This window comes from Phascolarctos cinereus, unplaced genomic scaffold, assembly GCF_003287225.1.
Source record: "Phascolarctos cinereus isolate Bilbo 61053 unplaced genomic scaffold, phaCin_HiC Scaffold_7;HRSCAF=346, whole genome shotgun sequence".
In the NCBI taxonomy this organism is placed as follows: Eukaryota; Metazoa; Chordata; class Mammalia; order Diprotodontia; family Phascolarctidae; genus Phascolarctos; species Phascolarctos cinereus.
This window is the reverse complement of record NW_027556180.1, coordinates 86,082,111-86,094,327: the sequence shown is the minus strand read 5'-3', so window position 1 is coordinate 86,094,327 and position 12,217 is coordinate 86,082,111. Positions and strand designations below refer to the sequence as shown.

Below are 12,217 nucleotides of genomic sequence, written 5' to 3'. Positions count from 1 at the left end.
AACACTTTGGTTTCTTAACCTTCTCTGTCTAGTTAGGACTGTGTTGCCTCTGTTTTTTTTAAGAGATAACAGAATTCTTTACTTCCTCTTAGTGTGCAAGCTTGAGCTCAGTGGGCCTCAGTTTCCATATCTGTACAGTGACATTGTTTAAAATTTTCCTTCCCTCCCTAGAAGGGTAATGGGAGGATATTTATTTTTAAAACCTTTGAGAAAGAAAGTTTCTATATAAATTTGATCCTCTGAGGAAGGGGGAGAGGGAACTAGAGGGGAAGGTAAATAGTCACTAATTAATTAAAAGAGGAAAGATCATCTGCTTTAATCGGAAGGGTGGGTGATGTGCCCCTAGTCAGAGTTGTAAGTGCACTCCATGTTAGATAGCAACTCCAATTTAAAACACTGTGTGATCCTCTGGGCTTTGAAGATGCAAACTACATATACATACACATGAGCTAAAATTACAGAATAATCATCAGGCTGTGTGCATTCTGGAAAATTAAATGGGTTAAGCAACTCTGGCTGATGTTTGTTGATGCCTGTGAGCGATACAGGCGCCACATGACAAGGGAAATTACAAGACTTTTTTTTGAATACTGTTTAATTTCCCATTTGCTTCTGAGTTTTTGCTAACCTGTGCTTGCTGCTCAAGGCTGTTCAAGGCAAGTGAGAGATCTAATTATCTTGTTTCCTGTGAAAGGTTATTTAGATCCTCAATCCCATTAAGTCACTTTCTGCACTCCAGTCCACTGAGCCTTCACCTGGTTATCAGCAGGGAGGAGGAGTAAATGGAGACACAGCGATCTCAGATTTCTAAGGAACAAAAGTTAAAGTGAAGTTTGAAAGGAGGTGACAGCAAGCAGCCATGAGCTTAGGAACTCAATTAGGCTGAAAGACAACTATCTCATTATCTCTCCCCCAAATGATCCAAATACATAAGAATATAAAAATTTAAAATAAACTCTTTCTATTGACTGTCTAGATGACTGAATTTCCTCTCTCGATTTTTTTTAAACACCCACTTTCGTATTTATTTATTCTAAGCGCAAAGCAGCTGCAATAATTATACTGTCAGATTCAGTAAGTTAATGAGGAGTCACTGGAGTGGAAGGTTTTGCATTTGTGAGATTGCTGAAGGAGAGCAGGTTTATGCCTTGGCTCCAAAGCAGTCTTTTTTTTTTTTTCCTTTCTCTACCGGGTGGGAAGGAGAGTGCTACAGCCCACAGACGGATTGGAATCCTTTTGATTAACTAGCTGCTTTCCCACTGCTGTTCTGCCAGATAATGGTTTGCTGTCTCTCTTTTTTTCTTTGCAACCATAAGTGAGTTTTTTAGGGGCAGGGAAGCCTAGAAGAGGAGAAAAATGCCCCTCCCACTAGCCCAAAAGGCAAAAGAGACCCTTTCTTCCAAGAATAAGTTTGTAAGGGAATTTGAACTCCAGTTGATTAGAGAGAGAGTTATCTGTGAAGTTGACATACTGTTTATTTTAGCTAGGCAACTTGATGTCTCCCTTCTCCAGCTTTGCAGAGATGAAATTCCATACCAGAGGGGAGGGGGCACTAGCTACCCAAGGCAGGATTCTAGGTAGAGTGGAAGCTAATTTGGCACTTGAATTTCCCTCTTTTTTTTTTTAATTGACTTCGAGTAAGTTTCAGTAAGTAATGTTATTAAAGTATTTCTTGCTTCTCCTTAGAAAGTGTGGTACTCTGTTAAAGTTTAGTAGAATGGCCCAGATTTGTAGAAGTTCTAATCCTGCAAAAATACCTACTGGTGGAGAAATTCTCCAGTCAAGGTTTTAGATTGTTCCTGACCTTGGTAAAAGCAGGTAGCAATAAACTATCTGGGATGCTATTTGTTGATATAGGGGTTTCCGCCTTTTGCTCTCAGCCAAAGATGTCAAGTTATGAGCTCTTTAAAATGTAAGCTCTTGGAAGCTCGGATTCTTGCATAGGGCCTGGCACACCATACCTAGCTTTAGAAAAATCCAACATACCAAAAATCTGAATTCACTAAGCAGATAACTGGAGAGGGAAAGACAGGATTTACATTACAAAAGAACACTTTGCTTTACCAAACGATGCACCTTAGGAGATTCCTTTAAACGGTGAAATCCTTTAGTATATCCAATATATAATCTGATAAATATTATAATAAACAAGTTTTATTATATTCATATTATGTTATATTTCTATTACATTGTAATAAATACACTCAACTTTTTGTGTGTTTATATGTATCATATAGTAATTATATGTGTTATATAATAAGTACCATCTGGCATATACTGTGAGTATAAAACCGGGCCCATAGTAGGCACTCAATAGATATTCATTGATTGAAAACAAGAGAGACATTCCAGTATTTGTTATAATTTATTGATAAGTTCAGCTTATCACTTGATATATCTTCAGGTGATACAATATTGTAACATATAAAAAAAACCACACTGAACAAACCTTCAAGAATTCATCCTTTGTGTTTTTTTCTCTTTCCTCCCCTTCCCCTCTTTCACCTCTTCCACAGTGGAGTCTTTGTTTACAGTTCCAGGAGTGAGACTAAAACCAGAAATCTGCAACCTCCTGGCCTCCTACCAGAGAAATCATCACACATCTCAATTTAGCAAGTGTTGGTGAAAAGAGAGTTAAAGAAGAATCACTAATCCTCCCAGGTAACAGACTTCTGCACAACACTACTTATTATAAACAAAATTTAGAATGCAAATATCAGTGCATTATTTTGTGCCCAAAGCTTCCCTATTCCTTTTCTAGCCTTCTATCACTTATGACTTATTTGACAGTTAAAGAAGTAGAGGTTCAGAGAAGATGAAAATTATCTTAAGAACCATAGGATTTCAGTTTCCCCATCTGTAGAATAACCAATGATCTCTAGGTAACTTCCTTACTGTCACATGGGAAATGGCATGACTGGAGGTCTTTTGTCTTCAGGTTTCACTTCCCTTTCTTTTACCTGGAGATATGTGCAACCTGTCTGCTCCATTCCCAAAAAAGATGGCAGAGGGCTCAAAGAGCAATATTTACCCTGGTACTTTTGAGATTGTTCATCCGGGTGTTTCCACCAAAGTAATAGAATTGACTTTCCTTGTTCTCTGGTTGAGGTGGTCTGTCCCTTTGACAAGTGATACTTCAGCCCCTAGGGGAAGGGAGGTACTTGTCCACCTCTCCTGCTCTTTCCTTTCCCTCCTCTTCCTGGGGTGCCTTAATGGGGCTGGCTCAGAGCTCCAGTGGACATCTTTCCCAGAGATCAGCCTGAAGATTTGTAAAGGCTGAAGTAACCCTTTCATGGACTCTCTCTGGCACAAGTGCTTCCAGCAAAGCTGAGGAGGATGCCTCTCACCGGGGGTTACAGTTGTTCCAAAGAGACACCCCTAGTGTCAACAAGGCTATTTGGAGGAAGCAAAGTTATCTGAAGATACTGAGGGCCTCTTTAGGAGCTTGGCTGCTTGAAGAAATTCCTCCATGCTACCCTCAGAACCACCTGGTCTTTCAGAAGTGATGATGATGACAAAAATGCTAGGGTTGGGAGGCTTACCCTCAAGTGCTCATTGCCCTTTGGGGTTGGGGCATATTTCTTGAAGGCTTAGGAGGCCTAGTAGAAGGGATATTTGAATGGGGCCTACTATATTATTCTACATCCCCAAAAGTCACCATAGCCTGGGATCTTCCTTGAAAACATACAAATCCTAGCTTTCTTGAAGGTACAGTTTAGGTATCACCTTCTACATGAGGCCCCTAACTTGAACCCACCTCTTCCCCACCAAATTGCTTTATAATGACTTTGTGTATTTTTTGTGCTTAGTAATTGGAATATACGTTGTTCCTGTCGGTAGAATATAAGCCCCACGAGGGCAATGGCTGTTTTCAGTTTTGTATTTCTGTCCTGAGCACCTAGCACATTACCTTGCACACAGTAAACTCTTAATAAATGCTTGTTGAATTGGACCTAACTGAATTGTCTATCTTCCACCAAAGGAATGTAACGCTGTGGGTAAATAACAAATGAACAAACACAAATAGTGACAATAACAAAAGCAGTGAGACTGAGGATGCATTTAGCAGACCTGGGAAGAGAGATAAGGAGTTACTATGGAGAAGCCATGGCCTTGAGACTGTCATCATCTGTATGGGCTGCAGGTGGATTATAAGAGTAAAGGAGCATGGGGAGGAGGAGACCACCAGGTCTCCCCTTGAGCTTATAGCATTGCTGACTAAGTAGGCAACTACAAAGCTAGGGCTGAAAAAGACTTTAAAATCACCCAAACCAACCTCTAGGTTTAAAGATAGCAATAGGAAGTAACTTTGTCCTGTCTTTCATCCATGCCTAGAGTGCATTCCTTCTTCACCTCTGCTTATAAAATCCCTAGTCTCCCTTCATGTATGGTTTGTCCTTCATTCTCGAAGAGGACCATGACATCAGGAAGATGATGCCATGACTTGCAAGTGAACTGGATTACAGTGAGGGAGGGCTCTGCAAAGTCACCAGCCTCACTTCCTCCTCCAGAGCCATCTGGGTCCAGTGGGCCAGATATGGATCAGGACGACTGGAGATGACCCAGTAGTCTCTCTTCAGGACTCAATTCAACTGCCACCCTGTATGAGAGGCCTTTCCTGTCCTTCCCAGCTGCTGCTCCAAACCACATCACTGCTATTTTGTATATACCTACCTGTGTATGTATTCGTTAGAATGTCTCCCAGGACAGGGGATGTTTCACTTCTGCACGGGGCCCCTTCTGCTACCACAGTACTTGGCTTGAAGTAACCACGAACTTAATAAATTTCTATTGATTGACTAATTGCTTGAACACAACAATTGCAACTCACAAAATGGGTTAAAACTGGTTTTTCTATCTTAGACTCATCCAATTTCAGCATACATTGTATCGATTTTTTTTAAAAACTAACATTTTAAGAGCTTTTCCTCTTAGGACACCCATCTTTGGCAGTTACCAAGTTAATCAAATATGACTTCTGAGTCCTTGCAACCAAAACTAATTCTTGAATGATCTGAATAAAGAATTATTTGCCATAAAAAGAGTGCTGTGGGAAAGATATTCAATTCCTAAGCAGCCTGTGGGTTTACCTCCCTTTATCTCTGGAGCTCTGACTTCCCCAGGTTTTTCTGTACCTATGTCTCTTATTAAACATTTCTAATGCTGGGGTTTTCCTCTGCCATGCCTTATAATTTGTTTCCCAGGCTGATGTTGGGAAGTCTTAGGGAGAACATGAGATTATTGAACTGCTTGAGTTGTAGGAGAGGTTTTGTTGTTACTTCAATAGCTGCCATGACCGCCTTTCATTGACACACTAAACAAAACATTGTTATACATAGGCTGGGATCTCTCTTGTTAAAACCACAGAGGACAACAGAGAGGCAGGGATAAGTGGCTAGGTTAGATCCATGTTATCACTGCCTATTAAGATTCAGACAGAATAGAAATAACATTTTTATTGGTTTTTCCATTGTTATGGCCAATCCAAGCCCATCTTGATTAAGTGTCTCTGAGGATGCTGCCTTCCTAGAATGGTGCCATTTCCTACTGCCTGTAGCTGAGATGGTCTTGTGTTTCAACCGCATCCCAGTAACCTTGTAAAAACTGTCCTTTAGAAAATTACTTGAGTGGAAAATCGGACACTTGTCAAAACCCAGAGATGAGACTTCTAGTTACAAAATACCCTGGAGATAGACCATTATCATGAATGATAAAGACCTTTGTATAGGCTTAAAGTGTTGTTTCATCTGATTGCCATAACAACTCTAGGAGTATAGTGAGGGGGAGCTATTAGCCTTAATTTAAAGATGTGGAAACTGAGGTCCAGAGAAAAGTATCTTGCCCAAGGCTACAGCTCGTTAGCAGTTGCCTGGAACTAGCACCCAAGTGTAATATGTTGTTCTTTCCACTACACTGCAGATGACTTTTTTAATACCCAAGCATTATGAACTTGGAGAAGGGACAATAACCATGCATAATCGGTATGGCCAGGTCTTTAAGTAATAACGCTTAAAAATAGAGGTGGAAAAGAAAATGGTAAAGACAGTTGAACCCCATAAGCTGAATGAAGCCCTTGATATTCTCATTGGCACCTAGAAAACAGCTTGGTTATTGGATAATAGAATTAGCCCCTCAGAGACCATCTAATTCCATTTCCATTTTTCAGAGAAGAAAAGGAAGGCCCAGGGAAGTGAAGTAACTTGCCTAAGATTGCACAGAATTTGAACTCTGGTCCTAATGTTGCGGTGTAAAAGGTTGACAGGTTGTGACCCCTCAAAGACCGGAGTACAGGACAGGTCATCTAGAATGAATTCACAGACTCAAGCAAAGATTTATTGTTATGCTTTTCATCAGGCAAGGATTCTTAAAGGATTCTGCGAGAGACTGAGAATGCAGCTAGGGTTTATACGGAAAAGAGCATGGGAAAGAAATGCCAGGGACACTGATGAGGTAATCCAAAGGTGCAGATGTCTTGGGGGCTATGGATGGGAAAGTACAGGGAGTATACCAGACAGGGAGGGAGATGACAGAGGTATGGATCTTCGGAGTCTGGAAGGAGGAAAAGTCCCCGGGCTGGGCAAGGCACCCCTCTCCCTCTGTCTTGATGAGAGAATGTTCTGCAACAAGGGAAAGCTTTCTTACAAGACAGGAACTACTAAGGAATTGGGAGGCTTCCAGAGACATGATCCGAGGTCTGGGGCCTGAGCAGCCCAGCTCTATGTAGCTGTACCAAGGAGAGAGAGAAGGGTCGTGCTGAGGCCCATGCATGAATAACTGCTAGACACAGTGTCCTTGGGCTGGGGAGTGGTTGTCAGAGACAACCACTGAGGCGAGGGAGAAATTGGGTACAAGTACAAGCACAAGCACCCGAGCACCCCATCACTCTGAGCTTACCAAAAATGGTTATTCTAAGAGGAAAGGCTTTCAAAATGTCAGTGTTTCTTTTTTTAAGTCAAATGTGTACTCTTGTTGAGTACAGGATCCAAGAACAAGTTTTAACCTGTTTTGAGAGTTGAAGCCTGCTGTGTCAATCCATTAATCAACAGGGATTTATTAAGTGCCTATTATAGATGGGCAGCTAGGTGGCACAGTAGATAGAGTGCTGGGCCTGTAGTCAGGAAGACCTGAGTGTGAATCTAACCTCAGACATTTGTAGCTGTGTAACTCTGGATAAGTCACTTAACTCTGTTTGCCTCAGTTTCCTCATCTGTAAAATGAGGTGGAGAAGGAAATGGCAAACCACTCTAGTGTCTTTGCTAAGAAAACCCAAGACATGACTGAAAGACTGAACAACAGTAACAACACATACCAAGCACTGTGGCACACAAATAGAAGTAAAACCACCTGTCCTCAGTGGGCTTACATTCCAACTTTAAGAAGGGAGGCAACACCCATCTGTAGATATGTACAAAATAGCAACAAGGTGATTTGGAGGGAGGGCAGCAGAAGCTGGGAGGGACAGGAAAAGCCCCTTGTACAAGGTGACACCTGAACTGAGTTCTGAAAGACTAGGGATTCTATAAGCAGAGGTGAGGGGGAATTTGATCCAGGTGGGTGGACAGGAAGAGCGTTTCAATTTCTTCTTCTTATTCTTATACCCAGAAGTGGGTTTGGGGTACTCAGATGAGCCTTTTCAGACCTATCTTTGTAGTTGCCTGCTAATCAGCAATGCTATAAACTCATGGGAATAATCTGTGTCTCCAGTGGTTTCCCTCTCCCCATGCTCTTTTATTAGGCTCTTATAGTCTACTGCAGCCAAGTGTATGATAACAATCTGAAGACCATGGAAAAGGGGGAGGCTCCATGATGACTCATTCTCTCTCTTCTCAGCTCTGCTAACGGTATTCTTAGCCCTGTTGCTTTTCTTCCTGTCTCTGTTCTAAACGATCACTTTCCATTGATCATTCATTTATTATTTAACCTGAGTTTTATATTCTTTCCATTCTCATTTTCATATGCCTCAGATTTTAGCCTTGTTCAGTGGGTTGCCTTCACCCTTGTCCCTAGATTTCAGATATGGCACATTTTAAATATCCTCTCTCACGAGCAAACCAATGGTGTAGAAAGTACTCTGACGTTTAGGTGTAAATACATAGAGAAATCAAGGGGATTACTGATGCTGGCTGTTTGCTTACCACTTAATAATTCCAAGGGATTTTTCAGCCTCTGATTGGTTCAGTGATCAGCATAGATTAGGATAGTATGGGAACTGGGCCTTCTGAATAATCCCCTCCATTTTATCATTTAATAGAGAGATCCCTGGACCAGAAGATCGATTTCCCAACAGGACAGATGGGAGACTGACAATTGAAAGAATGTAGAGACTGAGCTGGTCCTGTCACTCCTGGAGCCTGCCTACAATCTCCCTTGACAAAAGCTCCTGTGGCAAGGAGAGGATTAGTCTAAAGTTTAGTGAAGTCTCCAGGGAAGATGATTTCTTGGATAAAGTTGTCAACAAAAGGAACTGCTTAAGACTATTTGTTATAAATTCCTAGAGGGTGCTTCTACCATCACTAACAGGATTATTGGAATACTGGTTACATCCCTCCGCCTTTGTCTGCCGCCTTCCCACCCTCCCTGCCCCAATTCCATTTGGGACTTGCATTGTGGACCTTCTGGTTTGAATTGAATTTCAAACCACTTTCTTGTTCTGAATCCTAAATGACTGATTATGGCAAAAGTATGGAGAACTCAAGCTCTAATTTTGATGGTAAAAAACACCACATAAATCAGGAGAAATACATTTTAAAAAAATAAAATACTATTCATTTATTTTCAGCATTCTTTTCTTTTTAAATTTTGAATTCCAAATTCCCTAACTCCCTCCTACCCCCTCTCCCATCCGCTGAGAAGGCAAGCAATATGATATCAATTATACATGTGAAATCATACAAACCATTTCCATATTAGCCATAGTTTTGTTTTTTTTAAAAAAAACAAGAAAAATAAAGTAAGAAAACTATACTTCAGTTTGCACTCAAAGTTTATCAGTTCTCTCTCTGGAGGTAGATAGCATTTTTCATCAAGAGTCCTTTGGAAATGTGTTAGATCATTGTATTGATCAGAGTGGCCAAGTCTTTCACAGTTGATCATCATGACATCATGTGCACAATGATCTCCCTGTTCTTCTCACTTCACTTTGCATCAGTTCATATAGGTCTTACCACGTTTTTCTGAAACCACTCCTTTGTCATTTCTTATAGCACAATAGTGCTCCATCACGATCATATTCCACAACTTGTTCAGTCATTCCCCAATTGAAGTGCATCCCCTCAATTTCCACAAAAAAGAGCTGTTATAAATATTTTTGTGCATATAGGTCCTTTTACTTTTTCCTTGATCTTTTTGGGATACAGACCTAGAAGTGGTAGAGAAATGCATTTCAAAGAAACAACAAAGGCTAATTTCTATTGTTAGTTACTAAACCATGTAAAGTTTTTTTTTGAAATGAGAACTCTACCTCAGTTAACATTTCAATGCCATTTTGAAAATTGTCTTTCAGAAGAACTTAGGGAAACTTCAATTCAGTTACTGCTAGTATTCTTATATATTTGTCTGAATGAAGGGTTCATAGATTTAGAACTTGAAGACATACAAATGCCTTCTAGTCCAACCCCTTTCAATTGAGGCTCAGGGAACTTAAGTGATTTGCCTAAGGTCACACAGATAGAAAGTATCTGAGGTGAGATTTGAGCTGAGATTCTTTGACATCAGAGACCGTATTCTTTACTTGTGGAAATGTAATATCCAGGAAGCCAGAGAATTCAACATGTCCTTAGAAAAACAAAATAAAACTAGTTTAAAAAGAATAAAAACTTTAGCAATTGTCCAAAGGAAGTAAGAGGTGGTGAAAGGAAAAGAATGTATAGATACTTTGAAGATGAATGCAGTCTTTCAATAAAAGAAAGGGGCTGGACTAGACAGAATATCAGAACTAAGGGGGACATCCTAAATATATAGCAGATCTATATTTTGGGAAGCCATTTGACAAAGCCTTCCATGGTATTCAGTGTATCTTGTTTAATCATTCCAAGAAGGAATGATTAAATCTTGGCACAGAGTAGGTGCTTAATAAATGTTTCCTGACTGGGCTTGTTAATTGATAAATGCATAGTTAAATTGATTGGGTACCTGGTTAAATGATTGTACATGCAGTGTTAATAGGCTGATGTCATCTTGGAAAGAGGTATATAGTGGCATACTGAAGACTCTGTCCTTGGCCCTGTCATGTTCAACCTTTTTATCAACATATTGGAAAAACACATGCAAAACACATTAAATTTTTAGTTGACATGAAATTGGGAAAGATTGCCAATATGATAAATGACAGAATTGAAATTCACTAAGATCCCGGAAGTCTGAAACAATGAGCAAGAACTGGCAAGATTAAATTTAATAGAGTAAATGTAAACTCCTGTAGTTAAATTCAAACCAACAATAATAACGACTATACAAGTACAAAATGGAGGAAACTTGGCTTAACAGTATTTCATGCAAAATAGAGCTAGAGTTTTTGTTGACTACAAGCCCAACATGGGTCAACACAATAACGAGACCATGCAAAATGCTAATGTGCTCTGAGACTGCATGAATAGAAGTATATATTGTTCAAACTGAGAAAAGTAATGGTCCTACTTTACTGTAATGATTGGACTGCATCTGATGTATCATGTTCATTGTGTGGGGGGCAGGGAGGAGTGGGGGTGACATTTTTAAAAGGACATTGACAATCCAGAAAGCAAACAGAATGTTGAAAGGTTGAGAAACCATATCATATGAAAACTTTCTAAAGGAACAGGGAATGTTTAGCCTGAATAAAGGAAGGCTTAGAGGGAATGTGGTAGCTGTCTTCAAATCTTTGAAAGTCATATGGAAAAGGATTAGATGTATATTGTGTAGCTCCAGGGGAGAAGAACTAAGACTTAATGGTAAATAAGTCAAGGAGGAAAATTTTAGCTTAATTTAAAGAAGGAAGAACGTTCTATGGGGAGAAACGGGGTAGGGGTGGATTTGTGATTTCCAGTTGGGAAACTCCCTCCACTAATGCAGGTTAGCAACTCATATGTGACTAGTAGAGTTTCCTGGAGCACTGAGAGGTTAAGTGACTCTTCTATGCTCACACAGCTAATATATGTATCCCAGGCAGGACTTAAGCTTGTCTTCCAGGTTATGCCATGTTTCCTCTCATACTGCTTCTAAAAAAGACTTGTCTGAAAATGGAATGGGTTGCTTTGTGAGCCCCTCATTCAAGCAGAGTCTGGAGGACCATCAGTCAGGAATGGCATAGAGGCAATCCCTGACCTGACTGGGAGGCGGGGCTAGGATTCTAGGATTCGGTGGAAAGTTTGACATTTCAATAGACTCAGCGAAAAGACTAGAACTTTGACTTATGGTGAAATCTCATTCTAAAATGAGTTGGGATAAACTTCATTCTATTAAAATGAATTTTTTTTTAAAAAATGGGAATTGATCATTTAGCTAATTTATTGAAAATAAATGTATTCTATCTGAATTTTGATGAGAGACAAAATGCGATTATACTCCTCTATTTCTCTTTTATTAATTAATTAGGTTTTGCAAAATACTCAATAAATGAGTTGTTTGCCTTTTCAATGAGAGTGGGTGGGGAGGGAGGAAGAGAGAAAATTTGAAACCTAAAGTTTTAAAAACATAAGTTTAAAAAAATGTTTTCACATGCTACTGGGAAATAAGAAGTACAGGAAATGGGGTACAAAGTCTATCCTGCCCTACAGGAAAATAGAAGGGGAAGGGGATAAGAGAAGGGGAGAGAGATAGAAGAGAGGACAGACTAGGGGAAGGGATGTTCAGAATGCATGCTATCTTGGGGTGGGGGGAGGGGTGAGATGGGGTGAAAATTAGGAACTCAAAATCTTGTGGAAGTGAATGTTGAAAACTAAAAATAAATAAATTTATATTAAAAAAATTTTTTTAAAATACAAAAATATGAAAATACAAAAAACTTAATAAAAGTACATAAGAGATTCATAAAAGTCATTCGTATCTTCATTCCTCATCATTTTCCTTCATTTTGAAAAAGTGACATCAAGATTAAAACAGTGGTATACAGGGGAAAAAAACTACCTTTAGATTTTCTAGTACTTTAAGTTCAGGACCTAACTTAACTGTTAACAGTGAATATGTGTCTTTGGGTTGTTTGACTTAGGACCCTTTAGGGAACCTCAGAAAATGAATCCTC

The 12,217-nt window shown here is 39.7% G+C and overlaps 1 protein-coding gene across 1 annotated transcript in view; it reads left to right on the top strand.

Moving 5' to 3' along the window:
• The window catches only part of CDK15 (cyclin dependent kinase 15), a 112,752-nt gene extending 103,848 nt beyond the window's left edge, over positions 1 to 8,904 (top strand). The window contains exons 14-15 of the mRNA XM_020970624.2: positions 2,517 to 2,661; positions 8,252 to 8,904. Coding sequence (XP_020826283.1) covers positions 2,517 to 2,626 — 110 coding nt within the window. The 3' untranslated portion in view covers positions 2,627 to 2,661; positions 8,252 to 8,904. The remainder of the gene's footprint in view (positions 1 to 2,516; positions 2,662 to 8,251) is intronic.
• The last annotated feature ends 3,313 nt before the right edge of the window (positions 8,905 to 12,217 follow it).